Source organism: Mixophyes fleayi, chromosome 11, assembly GCF_038048845.1.
Source record: "Mixophyes fleayi isolate aMixFle1 chromosome 11, aMixFle1.hap1, whole genome shotgun sequence".
Lineage (NCBI taxonomy): Eukaryota > Metazoa > Chordata > Amphibia > Anura > Limnodynastidae > Mixophyes > Mixophyes fleayi.
In genome coordinates, this window is record NC_134412.1 from 78,133,244 (window position 1) to 78,152,969 (window position 19,726).

A 19,726-nucleotide genomic window follows, 5' to 3' on the forward strand; every position below is an offset into this window, starting at 1 on the left:
CTATTTTGATTGTAGAATATATAGAGATATATATCACGCACCCCCACCCTTGGACGAGGAACCCTTAAAAAGGCCTGAAGCATTTTCTTTGATACCAGTCGTGTGAATATTTCAGATACATTTGCTGTAGTCGGGGATAAACCTACCTTGCAGGCTGAGAATCTCAGTCTCTTTTTCTCTGTGCAGTTGGGACAATTTCTGGTTGTGCGTCTCGATGGTTTTGCGATGTTCTAGCTGTAAATTGCTGTGTTCCACTTGTAGGTCAGAAAACTGCTTCCTAATCTCATCATTCTGGTTCTAGATAATGAAAGAAAGAAAGATCGGTATTAAAAAACACAAAGAAAAAACCCAGTAATAACATAACAAAACATATTATAGTTGTAAAGTGCTGCGGAATTTGCTGGCACTATATAAATAAATGTTGGAGTGTTATATAAAATATAAGACTTAATAGCAGACTAGACTAACAAATGCACAATCAAAATTCCTTAGAGACACAGAAAAATGGAAAACCAATTAAAATTCATGTTGTAACATCGCAAGCAATTTTCCCTAGTACTGCTTACTGTATCAGATATGACTCACTAGTTTTAGGGTCAATGCTATTGGAAATAAACATCCACCTTTGAAAGAGGGTTTTACACCAACCTTGCCGAAGTGACCCCCACGGTGGCAACCCCCCCGCCCCCCCTCCCCTCCCCTGCAATCCCCAGCTACCTGACAACCCTTAAAATTAGGATGTAAGTATCAGGTCTATTATCTGGAGACCTTATATGCCGAAAGGGGTTAATCCAGAAAGAAAATAATTGCTGTTACTCTGTAACATTGTCACATGGAGAAACGCGATCATATAGCACTTTGTACAGCCACTGTGAGGAGCACCGCTACAAAAGGCAATGAATAATCACCTTTGCATACAGTCACTGTGAGGAGCACTGCAATACATAAGTGAAGGTCATACACAGACATTACCACCAATCACCTTTACTTATAGACACTGTGAGGAGTGATGCTACACAAGGTAATAAAGAGGAGCAGCGTGGGAAAAGACAAGGGGGATTCTTAACTGTGTTCGATATTAAGCATGGTACGTAACGCCCCACATTTCCATGACTATCTGCAATGACCACCACAAATTTATTTTTCCACTTCTGGAGAATTAAAGGCCGACAAGACCTAGAATCATGAAGTTCCAAATATGTTCCAATAGCCCGAGAGGGGAGGGGAGGACAGATTTAACTTGGATATAATTATGATGCTTGGCTTGAAAGAAGTTTCTTAAGAAAGAAAAAGCAGACACACAATCACGCACATCTGAAAGCTTCCAAACCGCTTCCAAGAGATCTTGTAGAAAGGGCAGTTTTTCTATACAAAGTTACATTCCAGAAACCCACATTGCTTGTGCTAAGTTTTTGTTCTGCAAATGAAAACTTTATAAGTGTTTGTTGAACAGAGATTTGCCCATTTCTGTGAACAGAAAAGGCAATAGAACAGTCTTAAAAATAAGTATTGCTGAGGACATTTGTAGAAAATTGGCTCTTTTTAAAAACATACTATTTTCTCCTAGAAAAGTTCTGTTAGGGAAACAGGCAGCTCCCGGTACCTTTTAGCCTCATAATGTGGTGGCAATAACAATAGAGGGTGTTCTTAAATAGACAGAGTTCAAAAAGCTACAGTAATTGCATGGCCGCTGAAAATCTGTAATTTATTGGAAATGCATTAAAATATATATTATTTAAAAATGGATTTAGTGGATTAGATGGGTTTTGTTAGTTATTTAAAAGCAAGTCCATTCCAAAATGCTAAAAGTGTATTTTGACCAACTATAAATCATTATGCTGAATACCACAACTCACTGGATAACTTCCGGGGGTAGATTTACTAAACTGTGGCTTTGAAAAGGTGGAGATGTTGCCTATAGCAACCAATCACACTAGTGATTTATTTAGTACATTCTATAAAATGACAGCCAGAATCTGATTGGTTACTATAGGCAACAGCTTCACTTTTTCTGATTGGTTGCTGTCATTTGGAAGACATGTACATAGCTGGTTCTCCTTATAACAGTGATGGGTAACTTGGCTTCGCTTGAGGGCCAGACGTGTGGCCCTGCAGACTACATAAGGGCCACACGGGGAAAGAGGGAGAGCACAGTGTACTCTCTCCTCTGGGTAAGCCGTGTGACCGCCCTGCACTGTGCAGAGGAGTCTGCTCTGTCTCAGAGAATAAATTGGCAGTAGCTGGCTGGGGGGGCCGCAGGTGAAGGTTTGGTGGGCCACCCATTACCCATCACGGTCTTCGCAACATATGTAACCATCGGGGGGAACCTCTAGTCAGAAACGACTGTTGCTGTTGTAATAGGACTTGCAGAACTGTGGAGGTCCTATGTGTTGGGTGTTGACAGCCTGGGAAAAAGCAAACACAAACAACAACGTTTCCCAATACGGGGCTCTGTACAGACAGTATAGGGAACGAATAGCACCATTGCACCTACCCTTCGGATATTTGTCAGTGGGGGGCACACAATGATTACAGAGATGGGTTCTCCCCCAAACTGTTACTTTTAGTTTTGTTTCACTGACCCTTTATAACCATAATATTTTGTAATTTTGACATTTTTTTTGGTTTTACATACAAAAGTACTGTAAAACCATTTAAAAATATATTAAAAAAGCCACTAACCCTAGAGTACAAGTTGTCATAAGAAAGTTACTAACATTGATATTCCCATAGATTGTAAGCTTGCGAGCAGAGCCCGTATGTATGTATGTATGTATGTATGTATGTATGCATGCATGCATGCATGCATGTATGTATGTATGTATGTATGTATGTATATTTGTTCCCAATTGTAGAGCGCCTTGAAATTTGCTGCTGCTATATACATAAATGAGGATTTGGGGGGGGGGAATCAGAACGGACGTTGCATTAAAAGCCAGTTTATGGAAAACAGTGTTATTCCATAGATATATATCACAAAGCTCACATACATGTAAACTACAACCAATAACCTTGGGTCAGATCAGCCGTACTGGTCACATCCACGACCACCAACACTTTTGCAGTATAAATTTATAAATATATATCACCATTTACAAATCGTACCAGCCAAAATCAAGCATATCATACAATGTAGCCATTTAAGATCAGACATGGTCCACCAGATTCACATTGCTGGAATATAGCTCAGATTTGTTGGTCTAGCTGAAGTTTCAGGATATTCAAACTTTACAGACAATCGGAGACGAAAACCACTTTGAAACAAGTTTGAGCAACTCTAAAATTATAAAAGTTGATTCTCAAACAGTTATGTTGGAATAGAAAAGGGTCTTCCCTAAAGTTGGAAGCATAGCACTGTCCAAAATGACTTGGTATGCTGAAGCATTAAAATGGTCCTTTACTGGAAATAAGGGGCTTAGCCCAAACCCTGAAAAACAGCCCCATACCATTATCCCTCCTCCACCTAACTTCACAGTTGGCATAATGCAGTCAGGCAGGTAACGTTCTCCCGGCATCCGCCAAACCCAGACTCGCCCATCTGACTACCAGAGAAGTGTGATTCATCACTCCACACATCACGTTTCCACTGCTCCACAGTCCAGTGTCTGAGTGCTTTACACCACTCCATCTGACGCTTGGCATTTGTCTTGGTGATGTGAGGCTTGCATGCAGCTGCCCGGCCATTGAAACCCATTCCATTAATCTCCTGCCGCACAGTTTTTGTGCTTACATTAATGCTACTAGGAGTTTGGAACTCTTCAGCTACGGAATCAGCAGAGCGGTGGCGACTTTTCCACACCATGTGCCTTAGCAGTCGTTGACCCCGCTCTGTGGTGTTACGTGGTCTTCCACTGTGTGGCTGCATTGTTGTTGCTCCTAAAACGCTTCCACTTTCTAATAATATCACTTACTGTTGACCGTGGAATATCCAGCAGGGATGACATTTCATGAACCTTCTTATTGCAAAAGTGGCATCCTATCACAGTACCACGCTTGAAGTCACATGAGCTCTTCAGAATGACCCATTTTGTATCAAAAATGTTTGCAAATGGAGTCTGCATGACTAGGTGCTTGGTTTTATATACCTCTGGCAATAGGTGATTGTTACACCTCAATTCAATAATTTACAGGTGTGGCTAAATACTTTTGTCCATATAGTGCATGTCTATTGCCTCCTTTTTGGAAAAGCTCTTGCTTTGCTTGCGGGTTTAAAATGGAAGCTTTTTTAAAAAAAAAAAACAAAAAAAAAACCACCCAATACCACAATAACTAAATTTGGTTGGATTTAAGGGACCTAAACTAAAATACAAAGTGCTCTGTGGATACGAACACACTGCACACCCCCTATGCAGTCCAACTTTAAGATAATAAATACAAAAAAATAAATAAAAAATTGTATATCCTTCCTCTAGTTCCGGCAAGCCTTGTTCTGGGTTGTCAAGGACACTCCCCCTTGATCTTCTGCTCAGACAGCGATCGGGTTCTGTCAAATTACTACTTCCACAGAGCACTGGTAAGTTACATTTTAAGTGAATATTTTAGAGGAGAGAAAAAAAAAAAAAAAAAAAAAAAAAAAAAGCACAAAAAAACAAAACAAACACAATAATATAAATTATTATTTTTTTTTTCACACTGTGCTAGTTATAGATAGTTTGGGGCATTTATTTTCCACACAGACAGAAAAAGCCTTCAAGCAATGCACCTTCAGAATAAGTGATACACACGGGTCCAGGAGTAGCCCATTCTGTTCTCATGGCAACAGAAAATCGAGGCGTAGGATGGATTGATTGACAGTAGTGCCGTTGGCTTTACGGGACAAATCACTGCCGACATCAGGTAAACCAATCATTTTATTACTAGATTTACTGTCTGTACATTGTGCAAAGCAGACATCCTAAAGGCTTCTACATTACTCAAGGACAGTAGAAAACTTTTATAAACTACTTTTTTCTAAATGTATTCGTCTAATATTACGGTTACTCTAGAATTGAATTGTAGTTTCCTATACCAGCTAAATAGACCTTCTGAAAAGTAAATTGTTAGAAAGTCCTTGAATTCTTGAGTCCATAGAGCAGAAACTTGCTGCATTTAAAACAGATAATGTGTTTTGTCTGCTACTTACCTTGAGAATCTTGTGTTGAGAGCTAAGAGCCCCATAGCGATTCATAGAATCTTGCTGCAAGAAAAGGAGCAGAACACAGAGTTAAGGGAAATATCTCAAGTAGACAAAGCTCACTTATTTCATAGTAACAAAGGGGATCATCTACAGGTCTAGGGTTGGTGATGAGCTGCAACGCAAAGAACCTCATCTAACCATTGGCTGAAAAGTGAATTTCTATTCGCCGAACATATATAAAAGTCACATTTGCTTCACATCCCACGGTGGCTAAGTGGTTAGCACTTCTGCCTTACAGCACTGGGGTCATGAGTTCAATTCCTGACCATGGCCTTATCTGTGAGGGGTTTGTATGTACTCCCCGTGTTTGCGTGGGTTTCTTCTGGGTGCTCCGGTTTCCTCCCACATTCCAAAAACATACTGGAGGGTTAATTGACTGCTATTAAATTGACGTATCTGTGTGTGTATATGTTAGGGAATTTAGACTGTAAGCCCCAATGAGGCAGGGACTGATGCGAGAGAGTTCTCTGTACAGCGCTGCGGAATTAGTGGCGCTATATAAATAAATGGTGATTATGATGACATACCATGAACATCAAGTGTGGTCTATGAAATCCGTTTAAGAAACAGTGATTCCAAGGGGACCCAAATGCAGCATTTTGTATACTATACATTGTGTATAATATGGAAAGGCTTGGCTCTCTTTTTTGCATTTCTCTACCATTTTGAAGCTATAGACTAACATTTTCTAAAATTTATTTTTGGCCCAATGGGGGCTACACTTGAAAGTTGGACTCAGAAATCTTCTGCGGAACTTTCAAAGTATCTTTACTACAAACATTCCGCCTGCAATGTTCCAGCCAAGCATTTCTATGTAATATCTGCAACCCGCAGCCACATAGCAGCATTGTCTCCAGCTGCCATGGTGACCTCCTTACCTTCTCCTTGTTCAGGGCCTCCTGTGCCTCCAGTTTATAGACTAAATAATCTGTATAGAGGAAACAAAACAAAAGAAAGCCATCACACGCAGCACATTTCGTGGCAACACCGCCAGGAAAAACAACACATAAGCAGGATCAGGGCGACTTTCCAGATCAAACAAGTAGTACAAAGACCCCGAATGAAAGAATGTAACAGGAGTTCAATGGTACATTACAGCTCAACACAGAAAATACAAAAAAAAACAAACACAAAACAAAATGCTGCATTTTAGAGAGATGTTCACAGACCCCCATGTTGTGGTTTTGGATCTGGATTTTTTAGAACAATTGCTAAAAAAAAATATGCTAGAATCTCATAATTGTGCTTTTTTTTGTTCCTACATTATTATTTACCTCCATAACACTAATTTCAAGTCATTTGCAGTCAATTTTGACCACCTCAGAGGTCACAATATTATTTTCATACACAAATACTGCAACGACCTGGCTGGATGCTAAGCGACAGAGCAATGACACAAACACACGGCAGTTCCTACCACATCTAGGACACATTGGCACCTAGCAGTGGCAGAAAAAAAAATGTGCTAGATGGAATTGTCCTTGGATCATGAAACCAGTTATGGTTCATTTGATCGCTCCAACCGTTTCTTGGATAACTAATTCTACAGCCAATACATGGCAACAAGCGCAACCCCGCCCCCACCCCCCCGGATGTGTGCTTTCATCAGACCTAGACCGATCCAGGGTGCAGGCAATGCACTCAAAAGAGCCATTGTAATTCCCAGCAAAAAGCAAGATCACTGAGCTTCGAATCAGCCCCAATTCCCACAAAATTATAATATATAGTTAGGTACCTTTAATGTAAAGTGCAGATTACAAACACTTCATGAAACAGCAGCAAAGTGGAAGGCAATACAATATACACATCCATTTAGACGTGCATGCTTACATTACTGTGGCTTTACAAATGCTACAAATGGCTAGACAACGGTTGGCAGAATTTGGGTAAAAATAATTCCACACATAAAAGAGGTGGAGTTTTTGATCTTATGGCCAGGCATGACAACGGCCTTCTTATCACGTGCAAGAACTGCTTCCACCGGTGCAGGACTTACACAAACATCACCCTCATCAACATCCTCAATAGCACCCTCGTCGGCTACACAAATATCCCCTCATCCTGTTGCAATTCCAAAGTGGCATCCTCAATTTGTGTATCACCGGCTACACATCTGCAGAAATGTTGAAAGGGGCCTATCAGAATGGTCAGGATTAAACATAGCACTCGTGGATAGACTCTCCTCAGGGATTTTTGTCATTTTTGAATCTGAACATACATTTTCCTCTGATGCCTTACTGTTTTCTTCCAGCTCGGCTTTTACACGTAAAAGTATTTAGACACCACTTTAGGAGTCCAAATGACAAGGTCTTGATTGGTCACGACTGACCTTAAAAGAAGATACCTCAGTGACAGTTGCAGAACTAGCACAAAGAGAAAGGCGAAGGTCTCATTCTTTCCTTGCCACTGCGTATGTAGAATGGCATGTTGGCAATTTTCGTTTTTTTTCTGCAGATAACAGGTCTTTTTTTCTTGACCAAGGTAAAAGGTGTTTTTTTACATTGTTTCCCTGACTTACAAACACCAAGAACTTTAAAATAGGATTTAGGATTAAGCAGATGACGTAGAGGAATTACTATTATCATGACTGGCGACAGCAGCTGCTTGGTGCTCCTGGTCTTCCATGTACCGCTGTGAAACCATTTTGATAACAGTACAATGTGACTGCAGATTTAGAAGACCAAGCCTGCCAGACCTATTATTTCTATTTCAGCAATGACAATTATGGACAATGGAGCTCTCCTGAATGTCACTGTAGACTTGAACACTGCTACCCCCACCTCTTTCTGCATGCAGCCACTAACTGCTAGGAGTGTCCACCTGTATTCAGGTTAAACTCATCCCAGTTTTCATTGGACAATCTTTGTTTTGACCACTGGAAATATTTAAGTTATATTGCTAAGTTTCCAAGAACACACTATCTTGATACCATTGGATTGGAATAAATTACAATGTACACTTGTTTTTTGTATTACTGTGTTTGGTAGTTTTTATGGACTAGTCCGGCTTTATCTCAGAGGGGTCCCAAGCCAAAATCTGGAAGAGGAGAAAGACTGAAGACCAATTCCTAAAGGAGGACTAACATTTATGACTCAAACTTCCCATTTTCACATTTGTCCTGTTAATGCTTCAGGAGCAGAGCCAGATTAAGACCCCCTTGAGATCCTAGGCAAGATAATAGTTTAATGCCCCTTCCTCTGATCGGCCCATACCACTATTAAGTTTAATCTACTGTATACACACATCACACACACACGCCCCCACTATCCACCAACTTTTCACTCACAAGCCCCCCCTGCCCACCAGCTTCTCTTATATGCCCCTGCTGCCAACCAGTTATTCCCTTATATGCCATCCCTTGCCCAACAGCTCCTCCATATGCCCCTCTTCACCAGTGTGCCCCACATTAAACCTTCTACAAACCCACTACTTTGCAGCCACAGCCCTTTTGTTCAAATCACATGAGGCTGAGCACCACAAGTCACAGGAGCGTTTGCAGAGCTTCTTCAATCAGGGCTCAGCACCCGCTCATCTGACCCCTGGTGTTAGGGTTCACATCATTGAATCGGAATCACTAGAGTTTGAGCAGAAGAAAGGACCTCCTCTGCTGCTTTCTGCCAATACAGCCACTGGGCCTGTGCCAATGCCACACTAACATCAACCCTACATGCGCTGGCCTGGCGACAAAATTATCATCATTAATTTTTATTTATAGGGCGCCACAAAGTATCCGTATCGCCGTAAAAGGACAAACAATGGCACAGTACAAGGTGAAACAGTACAGTACAAATAACAGTAGCACTTTAACTCTGGGAGCTCAAAGCACAGCTATAAAGAGAGGGTGGGGGATAGTCAGTACAGGCTGGTAACTTGAGCCCAAGAGGGTGGGCACGGATGACAGGTTAAGAGCCCACTGAGAGGAGCAGAGCGAAACGAGAGGAGTCAGAGGGCAGAAGGTCCGAGAGGAGGAGAGCTGAGTAGCTGGAGAGCGAAGTTAAAAGTGATGGAAACAGGAGGAAGGAGAGTCCTGCTCAAAGGAGCGTACAATCTAAAGGAATCCGGGCTCCATCTGTCTCACAGTTTTCATTAAAAACAAGAAAAAGGCATTTAAATGTGCGGTGGCAGGCAGACCCCCATGGACCCACCAAGCTCCAGGTGGTCACCTAGACGACCTAACGGATAACCCGGCAAGGAGAAATGCTCAGCTCTGCATTTAAATAACAAATATAGGACAAAAACCTGCAATCAGGAAATTAGACTTCAGAGGGCAGATCAGCTGTTATGGAGGGCATCAGCCAAGGACATCCTTAAAAGTCTAGGATCTTTATACAGCTATAATACGCCACAGCAATGTCTATTAATTTTATATAATGACACACATACAATATACCAAAATAAAACACATATGGGGCCCATTTAGGAAAAACAGTGCTGAGCAGAACAAGGGAACGTGAACCATAGCAGCCAATAACGTTAGCTTTCAACTTCAAGACTGCACTGGGAAAGTGAACACATTGTAGGGTAGGATGCCATGAGCAACCCCACCCCCCTTAATATCATCTACAAGGTAAATACTAGTATATATCATGTAAGGTAACTGAGGGGTCATGACAGAACGGACCACCTATGCGACCCTGTCTGTTGCTGCTGGGAACCGGCTGGGCTTACTTTGCCACCATTCCCTTACGTTATCCCAAGTGCGCCCTCTTGCTGCAGTAGGAGGGACTTACAATGGTGCCATCACTGGACTCCTTAACCAGCATCCAGTACCGGGTTTCTTCTGGTTAACTGTCACTGCTGGGGTACTCTCTTGCTGGTGTACCTGGGCGAATACTCCTGACCGCTTACTGTGGATCAGGGTTGCTGTGGATGGATCCCCCCCCCCTGGCCCATCACACAGATCAGAAATGCATGGGTAGCCGGCAGAAAGGTGGTACCGGAAAAGCTGGGTTCAAACCTCAGAAACAGCCGGGAACGGATTAGATTTTGGGTCTAATCTGTAGGTAACAGGATTTTAAGCATGGAAGATATTTTCAAGCAGGTCTTTGAAGCAAGTGATGTTTATTTGCTCTTACACTGGTTAAAAAAAGGTACCAGTGATCAGGTCAGATGAAACAAGAAGAACAATTTTTCAAAACAAGCCAGTGCTTTTTATACAGTTTGGACATAGCCTCAAAGGGTAAGCCAGCCCCATTGAAGTCTGAGCTATTTTTAGAACCAGGATGTCATGTGTTTACACAAACATGAATTTACATGCATTGCAAAGCTAACAATATTTACGCTCATCTGTGACATCTTAAAAACCTTGCTGTGATTTCCTGCATCTTATTTCAGAGCCAGGAAGTCTATCATCAATTCAAAAGGTCTAATTAACATGAATTTAGCATGAGTCCTTTCTTCCAACAGTTGCAGAATACACATTTAAAAAAAAAAAAAAAAAAAAAAAAAAAGGGAGCACAAACCCCAAACAAGTAACTTCCCCACATCACGATACACAAAAGACTTTCTAAACTAAGGCTCATTGTATCAGATATATACATCAGAAATAAGACATTTCCTTTAGCAAGGTTAAAAACAGAAAAAAACAAATTTTTCTACCCTGGTCTCAGAAATAACGATTTCCTATCTCAAAATATACACAATATCAAAAATAAGTGCATTGGCAATTATATAAATAAGTGCCCTGCGCCATTTCCTTTACATAAATTTATACCATAAGTTATTTATAAGTGATCCAGTCACAGGGGTGTTATACAAGTTTATAAAAAATTATTGACTGCACTGGAGAAAAAAAAAATAAAGAAATAAAAGTAGGCACACACCTAGAATCAAAAGATCTTGCTTTTATATAACAAAGACTAAAAATGACAGCTTGTTAAAAAAGTGTCCTGAATACATGAAACGCCTTTCTGATGCTAGCGCTGCAGCTGTTAATGTAGAGCACGCTGGCAGCTCCTACTGATACCCGCTGCGATAATGCCCCGTTAGGCTGCGCAGCATCTTCATTCACTTGTCAGAAGACACGTGCTGCTTCATATAAAAGACAAAAACGTGCAGCACAGCCATGCTACCACCAAGGGCCTAATTCAATATTTAAGTTGAAAGGGCATCTGGCTGTTTATGCTCTTTTAACTCCCAGTGGCAGAAAAGAATAAAATAGGAGAAAACCAGCATTTGGTTTGTACCACAAACGGGTGAGACAATTAATTATAGCAAGAGAAAACAAAACAAAAACAAAAAAAAAGACACTGTGCAGGATGTGCAGAATTAAGGGGAGAGACTTTACAACGTCGCTGTTTTCAATACTTTCTGCCTGAGAAACAACGTAAAGATAATGTTTAAAAATAAATACATTTAAATAAAAAAGTAAATATTGCCAGTATGATTTTTAAACAAATATACTAGGTAAAACCATAAAACAATTAATGCAGTAACAAATATAATTCTATGTTTTGTTTTTTTATGTACAAGCCACAAACAAACACAAAGAAACATCACTGCTATTATACGGCTAGATTCAACCTCACCTTTATTGTGTCTGCTACGACTGCATAGATTGTCACTTACAGTCATTGCCACTTACAGAGCTGTAGTGAGCGGACACTAAGAAATCAGTGTGGGAAAGATCTACAGCCATGGACAACCCATGCTTGCTTCACGGGAACGGTGGAATATGGAAAGTGGAACATGGAGGGAGGGCATTCAATTAGCCGCAAAGTGTCTCGTGACCATTCAAGAGACACTTTGCGGCAGATATTTCTACAGAAATGTCCACTCGTTTTTCCCGCGGGCCCCATAGAGGTGCGAGGAAAAAATTAGTGGAGATTTCTACCAGAGTAATGGTAAACGGAACCTTCCCCAAAGTGTAAATAAAGGGCTGTCCACTGAATGCGTTATAATGCAGGCAGATTAAACCGCTTATGAAAGGGTTACCGCTATGCGCTTTATATAGTTCATATGTTTTTGTAGAAACTGGAAATAGAAAAAGACAAAAACACTGCACTGACCTTCTTTTGTCTTCTTGTGTTCACCTTTTTCTTTCTGCAAAGAACGTTCCAACCTTGATCGATGCTCGTACACCACTTTAAAACACAAAAAGGAAACAAAAGGAAATTGTTATATTGTGTGAAAGGTATGTAGAACTACATCCGCTGCCAGTAAGCACTAGCCTGATATAAAATAAAACTGTGCAGACAGGAAGAGCGGCTTGGCCACTTTGGTTGATTTCCATCATAATGGGCCGACATTGTAACACGTGTTAGTCCCTGCTGTTGCTTAGGCAGAAGAGAACGTGTAATTGGTTAATAACTCTGCAGTGTGTGTGCTGTCAGCCAAACAAACAAAATCTGGCCATTTATGCACAGAACCCACTTCTATGTGAGACCCCTTTAGTAAATGTAGTTAACATGGAGGAATTACAGTTCTAGGGATTAATCTATAACATAATTGTTGGGAAAAGTTAATCATAACTGCAGTGTAAATGTGTTCTATCAAATGAACCCACTGATACACTGAGCTACTAAAGGTGTAAAATGTGAAGTCAGAGGGTGTGTGTTTACTTGGGGGTTCTGCCCACCTCTATATAACAGCATCACTTTCAGTGAAAGCTGGGCAGCTTCAAAGACCCCTGTGGTGAGCTACATCCTGACAGTTTTATGAAGACTAGAGAGAGACATTGGACAAGACTGGAGGGAGCTGTTTACAGCTTGTGGTCTTACACAAGGAGACCACATTTTGAACGGCTATATTTTGTATAGGCACATATATTTCAGTTTCTAAAATAACACTTAAAATCAATAAAAGTAGTGATCAACCACAAATTCATCAATAGCATAATGAAGGGCAGCCCATAAGTCATGCATATAAAAAAATAAAAAAAAAATTCTGGCACACAGAGAAGTTGAGGAAATGAGTATAAGCTCAACTAATACGCTGGACCTAGGCCTGTTTGGTATCACTAAATTGGTAAATTCATAGTGGATCTATTAATAATAAAATTGGGTCTGCATGGCATTAACAGGAAAGTTAGGTCACATTGTAGAATTCGGTAGTAAGTCAAGCAACATGCAAATGGCGATTGTAAACAGTGTCACAGACCACAACTCCAAGCCAACATACAAGCCAACTTGACAAACGCTTTATAATTTTTGCCTCACAGTTGTCGTTAATTAAATATGCCGGTCATGTTCAGCAAAATATGCACAGTGCCCCCTTTACTGCAAGAGGAAAGCAGGACCGCTAGAAATCAGGCTCGCATTTCTTGAAGCACCGTTGCTCTCAGTAGAGCCCTATGGAACAAGCTACACACTATACTTTCATGTTTTAGAGCTATAGGTGCTCTTCGGCCCCCTATCGACTTTCAGCTTCCCTCAACAGGGGAGGAGAGATCATACATATGTGGGTGGAATTTGTAATTAGCAACAGCTCCACTAAAGGTGGATTTGTCCTTACACATTTTAGATCAATATATACACTCATTTTAAATCAATTCATTAAGATAAAAAAACCAAAAAAAACCAAAACAAAACCTTAAAATGTAACAGTTTTGTTACTCAGGTACAAACATAATCAACGCTCACAAATAAAGTGGTTCCCTGACCCATACATAGTGTGACTTTAGTTTAACCAAACTGGTCAGACACTACCATGCGGAAGGTACAATGCAGATTTTATTGGATCCGATTTAAAGTATAAATTACCTATCCACATATTTAGCCAAGTTACCTAGTATCTTTCATTAACTTGCATCAGTAGTCCTGTAAATCTTTTTCATTTCTGCAAGCTGTACTTATGTATACGTTATTAGATCCTTCTCTGATGTAAGCCACTGCAGTTGCAAAACAAATATCAATAACACACACACACACACCCACACACATTTGCACGTGTGCAATTTTAAAATCAGAATACTCTAAATACAGAGTATTTATGATGAAAGTGTTTAAAAATAAAGTACTGTGCAATACAACTGTCCACCAGATGGATCCTGTGTCCAACTATACCCTCTTAATGCCACCATATTCACCCACAGTGAACAAGTCTTCCCTGTGAAGCTCACTGGGACACAGGGCCTGCCAATGTATAGTTCTTGCCCACAAAATAAGCTCTGAGTGACAAGTTCCATTCCTGGGCGACCATGCGACTGCCAAATTCAGCTGGCAAATATGGGATGGGTGTACTTGCATTATATATGTAGACAAACATCTGGCCTCTCGAGATCTCACCAATCTGGTGGTTCAGACCTGAGGCCAAACGGCCTGATCCATTCCGGCTTCACTCTGATGTGTTTGCTCAGTCGGAAGAGGACCACGCACACAGGCCAATCACAGTCATCTTCAAATAGGATCAATTAAAAAATAAATAAATAAAGACACCCATGATTGATTTCTGGCAAAGCATTACCATGTTTGTCTTGGAGCCACATATGCAGAACTAGACCACTAGACTGACTTGACAGCACCTGTGTACAGTTATATTTAGTTAGCAGGGTCCAGAACAAACGATCAGGTAATAAAAGATAATGAATTATTCAGTTGCCTATGGTTTGTAAAACGGTAGGGGGAAAGGGGGGAACAAAAAAAAAAACGACAACCCCCGGAGGCTAAAGAGAGACAATGATAACCAGGTGTAGTGTCCGACAACCGTGAAACCTTGGTGTAAAGTCTAGATACCCAGAAAGCAGACAATTATGCCCTCTTTAAAAGGTTATATATACACACATAAAACATACATAGTTCTCATGACAATGTCTCTTTAAAGAGAAGAGAATATCTAGAACTTGAGCAGACATTGCGCAAGTTCCCTTGTATAAGATTTACATAAACCCCCCCACTTATACAGGCCTGAATAGAGTTAAAGCACATTTTACAATCACATGAACATTATTCTCTCCAGCGGGAACGTAAGAGCACTGTGCACAATCAGAACCAGATGACACATTTCTGGAATGATAAATTACTGACTTTCAAAACGAACAGGGAGTTGCCAGCTAAACGTCTGTTCTCTGAACAACGTATAAAAAAGGAAAAAAAAAAAGTTTTCAGACCCTGTGGATAATTTAGAGGTTTGTGGCCCATTTTATTTTGTGTGTAGCTAGCCTGGGCCGACGCCTGCCAGCGCCATCATTTCAAGACATAAAGGCAGTTTTTTTTTTTTCTTATTTTAAAAACATACTTCCTATGCATACAAATAACAAAAGCAATGAGAATGCATATGAACCTTAAAAAAATAAAAAAAATAAGCAGTATTCTATTTGAAACATTTTACCAGCATTTTCTATATGCATTCACCTATGTATCACTACCCAGTTGTTAAACTTAAAAAATGTCAAGAATCCAAAATGGATTTTTGGGGGAATTCTTACCCCTGTTCAACACCATACAGTATAGAATTGTTGTGTTTTTACAGCACATTACAAAGCTTTTTATTAATGAATTACAATAATTGCCTAGGTATTTGTAGAAATGCTCCTAAATACTCTCTGGCACATACAGTTGCCATCATTAATTTGGGCCCACCTGTGGGCAATTAAGCAAAACACATGTTTGTGTGAGCTGGTCAGTGCATTTCCAAACCAGATCTTCATTATGAAGATCCAAGAACATCCAAAGCAATTCAGAAACCTCTTCCTCTGTTCTTGCATCGGCAATCAGTTTTGATGTCACTGACCATCGATACCTTGATTGGGCTGGCCTATTTAAGCCAGACTCTGGCACTGATCCAGTACCAGTGTTTTGGATCACTACTTGGTCTGCTTATGGTTCCTTTGGACTCTTCTGGGTCTGCTCTATTTGGAGCCGCTGCTGCTGACTTTTGCCTGCCCTGGACCTATCCTTTGCCTAGTGATTCTGGTTCTGTTGGATCTCCTAGTTCTAACCCTGGCTGCCCAGACTGTTCTCCTGCTTCACGTATTAGCTTCATTTAGATCTCCTAATTCAGACTTCTGCTTCCCTGTCTACTCCTGGCCTCCGGCTACCTTGCTAGCAGCAAGCACTGAGGGCCGCAACCTGAATGTCCCACGCAGCTAAGACCAAGCCTTCTTGCGGGTTTCCCCTTAATGAACACCAGGGGCATGTTAGACTCAGCACCTCTTTGTCCAGCAGAATCAACTACTAGCGGGTAACTTGTCCCACATTTCCGTTGGTTTGTGCCAACTGTACAAGAATGGGTGAAAACTGGTGTCCAAGGGTATGTTTACTAAACTGCGGGTTTGCAAAAGTGGAGACGTTGCCTATAGCAACCAGATATTTATTTAGTGTATTTTACAAAATGACAGTTAGAACTTGATTAGTTGCTATAGGCAACATCTCCATTTTTTTCAGACCCTCAGTTTAGTAAATATAGATGTGCTTGTAGACACTTATTCAAGTACTCCCACTGTTGTAAATATTGCCAAAAAGGTGTTTCTACCAGTTGCCCACCTTTGTACTAGATAAAGGATAGCCACAATCTGATTGGTTGCTATAGACAACACCCTCCATAAGCAACATTTCCTTCCATGTCCTCAGTTTCTCCAGGACAGATAGAATGTGCGCCAGTTATGCACAGTACACAGGGCAGTGCCCTCTCCCTCTTCGGCACATCCTGAGAGTGAGGATATCTTCAGTTTAGTTGCATGCATGATGCTTTTGTCCAGCCCATTACGGCCATCTTTGTCGAGGGCAGTTTGGGCTAAAGAGGATTGCACATGGAGGCAGATAGCATTCATCTTTCAACATGCCTCATAATGGCCTGATCAGATTAATAATCAGGCATTTCTCTTGCTAAGAGCCACACACAAGATATTGCTGTAGACATGACCATTTAAGAGATCAGCAATAGGCATTAGGGTCTGGGTTTAGAAATTAGGGATCCAAGTTATGGAATTGCGCAAGGGGACTGATGTTCTGGTCCCAAATAAATGCCCAAATTATATATACCCATTTAAGAAAGGTAGGGGGTGTATTTTTGCGCCCATTCTCCAGCTCTATATATTTGGTGCTGCAGCCAACTTATTTGTACAAAGGAAAATGCTTAATGAAGAGTGGGCTAAGGTTGGAGAATCACATGAAAGTGCACACAGTTAGCAGGACACTAATTGCAAGCTCCATCGCACTCCTAGATTGGTAGAATAAAGCACAAACATTATTACCTGATAATTTCATTACTATACACTGCAAAACCATAGCTCACGAAGTTATAAATATGGATAGTGTGTTTACCAATTTTAAAGTCGCAATTGATAAACAGTCATATCTGGGGAACATTATTATAGCAACCTTTATTAAAACCGTTTACAATTTATCATTTTGTTCCTAGGGGTGCGAGCAAAAATGAGGGAATTAATCCCTTTTACTTTCAGACACGATTACAGCAGGACTTAATTGAATTACTCTACACATCGTACGCAGAAAAATAAAAATGAGACAACTTGTGTCTATCTGAATCGCTTCCTAAGATTTTATTACAAAAAGTAGCATTAAATAATGAAGGTAGGATGAAAAGTTGAAAAATTTATTATTTGCTATTATACGGTCACTTCTCCTACTGCCTTCATTGTACAACGATCAAATCCATCCACTTACATTTTCCACACAGTCACTTCTAAATTTCCATTTAGGCAACTGGAACTCACCAAAGCATTAATTTGGGGGGTAGGCGGGGATTAGAGGGGGTACTACTGAAGGAGAGAAGTCCTTTAATTAAGCCTCATTGACACTGCAATTCTTTAGACGAGTAGCATTTTACCAATATGGCAATCAGCCCCACTTATTCTGAAAAGTAAAGGCTTGAGGCCCTCGAGAATAGTGACCAGGGTAACAGAAGAAGGGGTTCTTCTTATTCCGTTATAACAAGTATTGCAATGTGGCCAGGAGGACAGAAGTGACATACTTGGCTCAAGAGGGTGTCCTAGGATTGGATGTGAAAGTCACATGATTGGTTCACTGCCAAACAGAGAACCATCTTCAGCCAGTTATGACCCACTGCCAAACAGTCTTCCAGCTGTATCGGTGTAAATGCTACTGTTTTTCCTATCACTATAGTGGGACATTTCCTTACAGGGAACGCAATCTCGCTTCTTTAAATTGAATAATTAGTCAAGATTTTAATCTTGCCGTCAATGAGGGGAGATTCTAGCAAGGGCTTTGCTTTAAAAGGGTATTTCCCAGGAACCAGGGCTGTGCATACTTGTTCACGGCCCACAGAAAAGTCTAATTATAAAGAATGTTCCTTTATGGAAACTCCAGCATATTTCTACTGGAAAACTGTCCACAATTGTCATACTTGCGGTTCAACGTGATGACAAATTGGAATCTTTTCAAGCAAAGAGATAATATTTCAGCTAAGCTTTGTTCATCCAATGGGAAAATGCATCCACTTAACTTTCACAAGTCACTACAAATGCTGTGTTCATGATGTCCTACAATTTATATATTTACATAGTAAAAGTACCCTTATTCTTAGATCTATGGTGGGCCCTCACAGTAACATCCTTTGGTGGTATGAAGGTCCCCCAATCCAACATTGAATATAGTTATTTTTTTGTAGTTGACCTATAAACCTGTGTTCAGAAATGTTTTATTACTACGCAATTAAATCACACTTCATTTGACTGATGTACTGAATGCCAAGTTCCTGTTTAATGCACTCATACAAAGCAGAGTTCCTCCAATTGTGGAACATTGTCTAGACTGAAGCAACAAAGCACTCAGAATTGCTGACTATAGTGTCATGACGTCAGACAGTTCATCTTAAGTTTACATCAGACTCTTAATACGAAGTGCGAGAGGCGATTGGCTGTGGAGGGTCCTGAAAAATTGGCACCCTACATATTAAATGACATTTTTTATATACTAGAACCATATTTTGCAGAGCTATACCATAAGTGGATAAAACAAGACTATAACGGAGTTTACATGATATAAATAACAGGAGCTGAAGACAGAGCGAGTACTGGCCGTCCTGCGTTTACTGCAGCCAAACCGTACTTCGTATCTGTTCCCAATTAAATCTGATCTCTATCAGAGCTGTTTTTTTACATGTGAAATTAAGCGGCTAATATGGGAACAGGTCCTAAGAGTCCTTTATCTGTCTATAGGACATTCGGTCACAATTCTGAAGGAGAACCATTTGTGCTTTCTGGCAGGTTAATGTCCGTCACAGTGAACACTGCCTTTCCCTTTGCTACTGTCCCATGAATCTATCTACAAGAGCTTATATCAAAGTGAAGAATCAGATCTAATCTGATCACTTTTCATCAGATCGCTTCACAACTTTGATTTTACACAGCAGCAGGGGCGGATCTAGACATTTGTCCTACCCGGTGCGATTTTAGGGGGGCAATTTGGGCCCGCCCCCTTTCTGATGTCTAAGGCTGCCGGCAGCTGCACAGTATGTGCAGGTCCGCTCGGCAGTGGCAATGTGCTGTCCAGCTGCTCTGATTGTGTTTAAAACACAAGCAGAGCAGCCGGGCAGCACACTGTCACTGCTGAACAGACCTGCACAGTGTGCAGCAAGCCCCCCCCGCCCGCCCCCTGGATCCGCCACCGCACAGCAGAAGGACTTTACCGG

The 19,726-nt window shown here is 40.8% G+C and overlaps 1 protein-coding gene across 2 annotated transcripts in view; it reads right to left on the bottom strand.

Moving 5' to 3' along the window:
- LOC142106812 (uncharacterized) overlaps window positions 1–19,726 on the bottom strand; it is a 75,193-nt gene that overhangs the window by 32,761 nt on the left and 22,706 nt on the right. For both annotated transcript variants that reach the window (XM_075189836.1, XM_075189837.1), the window contains exons 2-5: window positions 12,184–12,258; window positions 6,055–6,104; window positions 5,123–5,176; window positions 147–297 (exon numbers count right to left, since the gene is read on the bottom strand). In XM_075189836.1, coding sequence (XP_075045937.1) covers window positions 147–297; window positions 5,123–5,176; window positions 6,055–6,104; window positions 12,184–12,258 — 330 coding nt within the window. The remainder of the gene's footprint in view (window positions 1–146; window positions 298–5,122; window positions 5,177–6,054; window positions 6,105–12,183; window positions 12,259–19,726) is intronic.